The sequence below is a fragment of the Leuresthes tenuis genome, unplaced genomic scaffold (genome assembly GCF_036924035.1).
Source record: "Leuresthes tenuis unplaced genomic scaffold, fLeuTen1.0.hap1 SCAF_3, whole genome shotgun sequence".
Classification (NCBI taxonomy): Eukaryota; Metazoa; Chordata; class Actinopteri; order Atheriniformes; family Atherinopsidae; genus Leuresthes; species Leuresthes tenuis.
In genome coordinates this window covers 26263905-26272285 of record NW_027325357.1, presented here as the reverse complement: position 1 = coordinate 26272285, position 8381 = coordinate 26263905, and the positions used below count along the sequence as shown (strand labels likewise).

Sequence of the window (8381 nt, the reverse complement as noted above, 5' to 3'; positions counted from 1 at the left end):
CACAAATTGCCCAGGTCCAAAATATTAGATGAATATAGTGATATGATAAACTTTACAATGTTTTAAAAGTCAGGGAAATAACACAAACCGAAGAGTTTCAAAAGACCACCAAGTTATTTTCTCAAATTTTAACCCTGTTAATTAATGGAGGAGCTACCTTAAAGTTGGAAAGAATTCATTCATCCAAAACGAAGCTATGTACTACTAACTAAAGATTTTCTTTAAACAATTTGACAGCATTTCAGAAAATTGCTCAGACTTAGAACAACTTGTTAGTTGTTACCTTGAGTAAAATGTCCTGATTAAAAAAAATGTTAGTTTTTAGGAAATTCTATTTTCTTATATTCATACGTTTGCCATGAAGAAAGAGTCAAGCTGTCTTGAGGTTCCTTGGTTCTTGTTTCACTGGTAATTTGATGAATTTCTTCCAGATATTGTGAGAGATGCGTCTCTTCCAAAATCTCAGGATGAAAAGGGGATTCTGAAAGCATTTACTTGGATATAAACAGGAGGATCTCCATAGCAACAATTAGGATCAGCTGCTTCTGATTGACTGTTTACATTCTAGATTTTTTTATATATATATATATACACATATATGTATATAAACACACACACATATATATATATATATCAGATGTATCAGACACAAATCATCAATCAATTATATAAGTTGCTGTCAAACCACATTTGTTTTTTTGGGTTTTTTTTTAAGATACATTAATCATATTACTCAACATCGGTTGCAAAGAAGTATGAATGGTATGGTGTTAACCATATTTTTTTATGAGATTTTTTTCAGACAACAGACTATAGGCTCCTGGTGTTACCAAGCTGTCCTGTCATCACTATCTAGTTCAGGGAGATGGGGTTGAGGGGTGGTCATAATCAAACAGTCCTTTAAGAAATAAACATATATATTGATTAGAAAAAATATATATCGGTCTTACATATACAATAAAATGTCATATAAGTATGATACAGTTTAATTCAACACAATATTCGTCAAACAAGGGAGCGGACACTCCAGTGCTGACAAAAGAAAAGTTCATCATTGCGTGTCTGAAAGGACACAGAGGAAAGCACATAGGTGTAATTACCCCTACAATCCACCAGGTGGAGGTAGCAGCTATTCAAATTAGCGGAAGCTGCAGCTCCTTGTTTTGATTTTGTTGACAGGCGGCTGGTCAACCAACACGTCGTTGGCAATATGAATGTATTTGATAAGCGCGGTGTGGATTTGAGTAACGGTTTGGAGAATGTTCCTGTTTTATGTGAACAGCTGACATTTCCTACTTTCCAGGTAACTTTATTCCATCCTGCCTCTGCACTTGAACATGTATGCTAACTGCAGTCGATCTGTAATTGCACTGATATTTTACAACGTAAACGTTTAGCTGAATGCAGAACTTGGTAGTTTCTATTAAGTTTGAAAAGGTTCGTCATATCAAGAGGGAGCCTGCCGCACATATTTCTAACTAAAATGTCTGTACGGTATACCGTAGAGATAGTTCTCTGCCAAACAGTTGCAAACTTTAAAGCTGCTGTAGTTGAGCAACGTTGTCGGGAAACCTTGCGTCCTGATATTTATGTGAATTTCATTGTTGTAAACCACAATAAATAATCTATTAAGATCCCCTTTTGCTGCAGCTGTGCAGTAGCTTTTATTTTTGGGTTCACAAAGAAAGAAAGAAAAAGGACTAAGATTTTCCCCACTCGTCTCATCTTGCTCATGCTATAATATGAGTCATGATGATCTTCGGCGGTGTTGTGTAGTATTAGTCTAAAAGTGCCCAAATGAAGAAGCTACCCAGAAGGTTTGCAGCAGTGCCAACAGCTCATAGAGGCCTAAACTGTATCGAATACAATACCTTATTTTACCAGTGGGTGTCAGCAAATCATTCCAGCAACACTGTCAAGCTGCAGTGCAGGGAATCAAAAAATAACATCCTCTGGAGAACCCAAAGGGTTGGCCTACTTCATACTCCTTTCTCATCATCCTACAGAATACTCCCTATGCTCTTGTATAATGCAGACTCTTTCTTTTAAAAATCCCAGAGACATTTATTTTAGAAAACCACCGATTGTGGCGTGACTGTGGCTGTTAGCAAGCAGTTTCTGATGCATTTATGTAATGGATAAGGTAGGTTAAAGGGTTGGCAGGTGCAAAACACTTGGACCTGTGTTCTGAAACAAACTTTCCATAAATTTGAATACATCTGAATTAGAGCTGCAGCTTCTGATTGTTTTGGTTTGCGATTGATTTGTAGGTAATTTCCTTGATTATCTGCTAAATGGCCCAAAGCTTTAGCTGAGCTCTGCAACTATATTCAGTTGTCTGACCAAAATTCTAATCCAAATGCACTTTATTGTGCCTTTAATCATTTAGCAACTGAGGATGCTAACTATTGATGTAACTTTTCTTGCCGTATACAAGATTCCAGCTGTTCAACAGTCCATGGTTGTTGTTGTTTCCTGATTCTGCTTCTCGTGATGCTCCATACATTTCAATAGGAATCAGATCTGGGCTGCAGACAGGCCAGCGAGGCACACGCTCTCTGTGCCTGTGAAGCCATTCTGTTGTAGGTCATGCAGAATCTTCACCTTCACCTTTTTTCTTTCTTTTTCTTTAGCACCAGACATAGGTTTTTTGTTTGTTTGTTTTTCTCCCCAAAAGCAGCTAAAATGTGGACTCAGAGCATTGATATATGGCTTTCTTCTTGCATAAAACAGTTTCAGGTTACATTTCTGGATGCGGCTGTGGACTGTATTAAGTGAAAATAGTCACAGAGGTTCTCCTGAGCCCATGAGGCCATATGGCTAAAATTTCCCCAGACACTAAAATTTCCCCAGACTCCCTGAATCTTTTCACAAGATTATGCACTGTATATGCTGAAAGACCAAAGTCGTTGCCCTGAGAAATATTGTTTGGAACTTACTGATGAGCAACAACCAACCTGGAAAGATGTATCTTTTAATGGCTTCTCCTTTCATAAATAATCCTGACACCCCCACCCGTCACAAATTAATCTGCTGATTGTAGAATCTTCCAGGACACAATTGCTTGTCTATTCTCTACACTTTTGTGCTTTCTTTGTCTCAATATTTTTTTTCCATGTGTCTTACTCCCAAAAAATCTTAAATTTGTAAATGTTTATCTATATGCCATCAAGTTGGTCTGTAAAGTAATTGAAAATCATTTCTTGTCTTTGTCAAGTATGTTTTCAAACTTTCCTGAAACTTGATGTGTTTTTTGTGCTTTTTTTTTTCTTTTTTTGCCATTTCTCAGTACTGCTCAGACAACATTCAGGGACCAGGATGCCCCATTGACCCCAGTGAAGTCTCCCTTCCTGGATGCTCCTGCCTGTCGCGCTCCTGCTGCACTGAGAGCTGCCTCTGCCTGCAGACGTACGGCCAGGCGTACGACAGCGCCGGCACACTGCTGAACCTCAGCAGGGCCGACTCTGGTTACTGCTCACCTGTTTTTGAGTGTAACGCCCTTTGCACCTGCAGTGACGCCTGTTCTAACAGGGTGGTGCAGAGAGGACTGCAGCTCAGGTTGGAGGTTTACCGCACCATGAACAGGGGCTGGGGAGCTCGGACACTACAGCGGATCCCACGTGGGACATTTGTGTGCGAGTACGCGGGGGAGGTGATCAGTTTTGAGGAGGCCAGACGCAGACAGCTCGCTCAGAGATCGGAGGAAAATAATTACATTATTGCCGTAAGGGAGCACGCGGGCACAAGCTCCATAACCGAGACGTTTGTGGACCCAGCCCAGGTGGGAAATGTAGGCCGCTTTCTCAACCACTCGTGCCAACCCAACCTGATCATGTTGCCGGTGCGCGTGCACTCTGTAATTCCTAGACTGGCGCTGTTTGCTGAGCGGGACATAGACGCTCAGGAGGAGCTGACGTTCGACTACTCTGGAGGACATGGTAACCAACGACCTGCCGAGCTGTTGCCCACGCAGAGCGACGCTGCTGCACAGGCCAGTAGGACAGATTCACTCCAGAGGAAAGCCTGCCACTGTGGCACCAATGACTGCACACATTTCCTTCCACTGGATTTGTCTATTCTAAACTGAAATGATCTAAAGCTGATTTCAGATCAGTTTCTAGATTCAGGTAGAAGTTTTTTGCTTGCAAATTTTCTCTCGAACTGATTCCTATTTCAATATGTGTGTTTAGTTTCACTTTCTCTGAAATTTTTGGTCACTTCAGTCGCTTATTAGAACGAGCGTGCAACACGTTGATGGCTCTGTGAACAATCAGCTGGATGAGTCATAACTGCATTCATCATTGTTTCCTGTGTGGTCCTCTGAGCATCTTCTGATCTTCCCGTCTCCCACTCAGTGTAAGAAGATGCAATGAAAACACAAATGACAAGTTATATTTGTGTGATCTATTTCACTTGTGCCATCCATTTTGTGTTGCGGGGCAGCCTTGTTCTGTTTAGGTTGTGTCCCAACAGTTTCACAGTCTCATCTTATCTCGCCCAGGCACATGAGTCCCATTTCTCACACCACTTTCTTTTAATAGCACCGCACAAGAGAACATTTGCACAACATCAAAAAGAAAAATTCACATTATCAGTAATAGCTGTTTGTCTGCGTCAGTTTAACATTTATTTGTTGTTATCATGTGATAAGCCCCCTTCTTGTGGATATTCTCAGCTTCTCGTGTTGCTCTTACCTCAAGAGAGGTGCGACCAATTAAAAAGGGCCGCGGGGTATAGTTTTTATAGAAACCAACTGTATTCCCCTGTCAGAGGAGGAGCGAAGGTGTCCCACTTCAGCGTGACCATTCTGAAATCAGGACCTTCTCTTTTCAATCTGCCCCATTTCCAGTCTAGACCTGCTTTCTTCTTATTAATAGCCACATCTGGGTTAATTAGGATGGAGCCCATGTTTCATCCAGAAATGAGACCAGTGCTGCAGCCACACCGGAGCAGAGAGGGAGTAAATGGTGGTGGGGATGGAAACCTTCTGTTGATTGGAGCACAAGAGAACATTTGCAAGTCGATTGGTCTTGGTCTTAGTCAGCGGAGAGGTGATTGTTGTATCGACCCATATTCTGTCCCCTGTAAGCTTTTCCTGGTGTTCTTTCTGTCCAGAACGAGTCTTTCTCTGCAGATGCACATTCAGACGCTGAAAATTAAACTTAAAGGAATAGTTTAGAGGTATTCATAAATTGAATTGACTTTGAGAATATCAATATCTGCTCTTATGGATACTCTGAGTGCCACTAACCCCAGTAGATGGATAGCATAGCTAAGCCTGAAGCCTGGACAGGGCAAAACAGGCAAAACGACTGATAATTCCCAAGGAAACAAAAAACACTGTCAGCGCATGTTAAAACTGACTAAATCCCATGTTGAGTGTTATCTAACACATGCAGGCAAATTAAGTTAGGGGACATTGAAAATGAAGGATACATCCTCAATATTGTCTCTTAAATAACATCTCTGAGTTAAATCAGTGGTGTGTGGTGGCATGTTACTTTTCCCAGCACATTTTACAGTCCACAGTCCCTTTTTGGCCAGTTCTTCTTTGATGTTCCTTGTGATCAATTTGATTCAGCAGTATAAGAAGAAACAGTCTTTCTTCAAATTCATGACTCATGTCATTTTTGAGTCAGATGTCCCTGGAATCCCCATGGCAACCGGCCGTATGTACAGGAGGCAATTTAGACAGCAGTGGTTGGTTCGGAGGTGCGTGAAGGCTGATCTCAGAGCCTGGCTGCCGAAGAGCAGGGCTGTGAATGAATGGCTCTGTTCCAGTGTGGTTGCCTAGCAACCAGCAGTTAATCACATGAGGTGAACTTCCCACCAAACTCCCTCCACGACCACCTCCACCCAAAACACACACACACACACACACACACATAAAGACGCAGATAACAACACACATCAAGGATGCTTTAAAGCGCAGGAGCCTGTTCTGTCATTTTAAGATACACAACAATCAACAACAATTTTAAGGCACAACAGTCTTTGCGTCTGGCTTTTCCAAAATGATACTCTGATCAGAAAACAAATTCGTTGTTGCATGTGCTGTTATATTTTGTGACTTTGCAAGGTGGCTTAATTCAAAATGTTGTAATGTGACGTTTTCATTCCACCCCTTCTTCTTCTCATCCAGATCTGTGTAGAAAACCAGATCTACTGAATGTTGAACTATTACTTTAAAGGGGGAAATAATGACGAATGAATTCTAATTTTCATGATACAGATATTGTGGCCAAATGCATTCACAATAACAATCACCATATCCAGAAATTTTTAATCAATTAATTTAATTAAAATGATCAATTCTATGTGAATATGGAGCTTTTTTTGTCTTCTTTTTTATCAAATGAGATGTTAAGGAACTTTAAAAATTGTACAGGAAATTGATCCGCATTGAATAATCTTTTGATTTAACCCGCTACGGTCAAATCTCTATATTATATGCTCTCTGAACACGATATTGTCATTTTATTCCTTTAAAATTATCGTCAGTATATTGCAATACCCCTAGTTATGGGACAGCACAATGAGATGAAAACCAATCCACTCCTAAACAAACAACTGAAACAGTTGAGCTAATTTAACTCATGCACCACCCGAACACTTAGGTTGAATAGTCAAAAACATTACCATCTGTAGTGTTTTCCTGTGCACTTTCCTTTGACCTTGTTGGAAAACGTCATGGGTCAAGAAAAGATCATCAGAAAACTTCATAAAGGAAAAGACAGCTGCTCTGCAATCTGGTCACACTGACCATAGGCTGTGATGCGAGTCTGCAGCGGTTTGAAGATACTCTACAAAAAATCCCATCATGTACTCTGCCTAATGTGTTGTTTCACAGAATCTTTACTATATGTAATCTAAGTACAATAATATACAAAATATGACTTGATTATCAATGTTGATCATTCAAATAGAGGAAAAACAATTCACAAAAGTGAAAGATGTCTATGGTTGTTTACCCATGCTGCTCGCACCCTGCTGTTCTCACATTCTTCACAGTTTCCAGTTAGTATGACTTTGCTTTTATGTGGCCTTCCCTCTTTTAAAGGATGGCCCAGTGTTTCCTGTGCTCAAAGAGACTTTAAAGGAGGGACTGAAGCGCCCGTCTTCATCATTCGAGGAATTTGACCTGTTCAATCAAGAGGTTTCCTAAGCAAAACAAGCGATCTGACCAGACACTTGCAATGCCACTGCAAGTCTGGCAGAGATGCAGAGGGTTCGTATGTAGATAGCTCTACATTGGGTTGGACCCAGAGAGGAGGGCTTTGCCATAGCTGCAACTATAAGTCTGAGGGGAAACAGATTTAGATTCATGTAAATGGTGTCTGCTCGAACATTATGCCCCTCTTGGAAGCCTCGCTTTGATGTGTCCTAATAAAGCTTTTACTTAGATAGTTTTATCTAATGCAGTTTGAAAACACAAAAGATGAGATGCACCTTGATTAGGACAGACATGCATCACGTTGATAAAAGAGCGAGACTATTATGTGGCAAGTGACCAGCTGAGAAATTACAGCTGGCAGTCAATTTGTTCAGAACTGGAGCACCTCTCTGATGAGGGAGCAGATGTCCTTGCCTGGAATCCTGCAGCCAAATCAAGAGAGAGCGAGAGAAAAAAAGCAAAAACATGACAGCTTATCTTATGGGCCTCAGCCGGAAAAGGGGTTTCACAGTCCTGTTTGAAACATTTCCTCCAGTGTTGTGATGTTGGCTGGTCCAAATTGCGGATGATTAAGCCAGATTGGTGGTAAGTACTCTCGTACTACAGAAGCACTCTGATGCAGAACCAGTTTCATTTAATGAAATACATATGCCTAAATAACGACTTCAGTGACAATATGAAATCCGCTATATAGTTTAACAAGTTGATGCAGGACATTCTGTTCTTGGTTTTGTTGTGTCGTGTCCACTCCTAAAACAGCAATTGAATCAGTCTTTGAAATCCTCACTGCCTCACTATCAAAGTCGAGCCTCTCCAAACAAGTGTTCAACAGAGCAGCCAAATGCTCTGTAAAGCAGAATTTCACTGTGACTCACTCCTCATGCCGGATTTGACATTTTGTTTCTCGATCTGATGTAACGGCCGCGCAGCGGGGGAAAAGTCGCGGCTTGCAGTTTCACTTCAGTGTAAACAGATGTGGAGTGGTTTTACGCCCTGACTCCTCCCAGCACAGATGTTAAGTTAAATTTGGCCCAGGACACCTGTGCAGGACACAGCAGGAAGTTCTGGAGTGCAATGAAGCTCCCGCCTCCACAGCTGCAGATGCATAGTGCAGCAGGAAAAAATTCTGAGGGAGTTTTGCAGTGACATCTATTTACCTCAGTCTTGTTATGGTTGCTGAGCGGAACTTAGAATCCTTGCTTATAAA

The 8381-nt window shown here is 41.1% G+C and overlaps 1 protein-coding gene across 3 annotated transcripts; it reads left to right on the top strand.

The window, feature by feature from the left end:
* The first annotated feature begins 1191 nt into the window (after positions 1 to 1191).
* Positions 1192 to 6329, top strand: setmar (SET domain and mariner transposase fusion gene). Of its 3 annotated transcripts, none has more exons than XR_011915217.1 (3): positions 1192 to 1303; positions 3290 to 5817; positions 6161 to 6329. XR_011915217.1 is itself a non-coding variant. In XM_072382827.1 (2 exons), exons 1-2 carry the CDS (start codon positions 1211 to 1213, stop codon positions 4085 to 4087), a joined length of 891 nt encoding a protein of 296 aa, XP_072238928.1. In that variant the 5' UTR covers positions 1192 to 1210; the 3' UTR covers positions 4088 to 6143. The 3 variants fall into 3 exon arrangements, 1 of the variants encoding a protein (XP_072238928.1); XR_011915216.1 differs by lacking the exon at positions 6161 to 6329 and having other exon boundaries at positions 3290 to 4356; positions 5636 to 6143; XM_072382827.1 differs by lacking the exon at positions 6161 to 6329 and having other exon boundaries at positions 3290 to 6143.
* Positions 6330 to 8381: the final 2052 nt, after the last annotated feature.

What these genes read in the sequence shown, in the direction of transcription:
- setmar (XM_072382827.1), top strand. Translation starts at nt 1,211, where the DNA reads ATGAATGTATTTGATAAGCGCGGTGTGGATTTGAGTAACGGTTTGGAG. An exon ending in TGACATTTCCTACTTTCCAG is followed by an intron (nt 1,304 to 3,289) that starts GTAACTTTATTC and finishes GCCATTTCTCAG; the next exon opens with TACTGCTCAGACAACATTCA.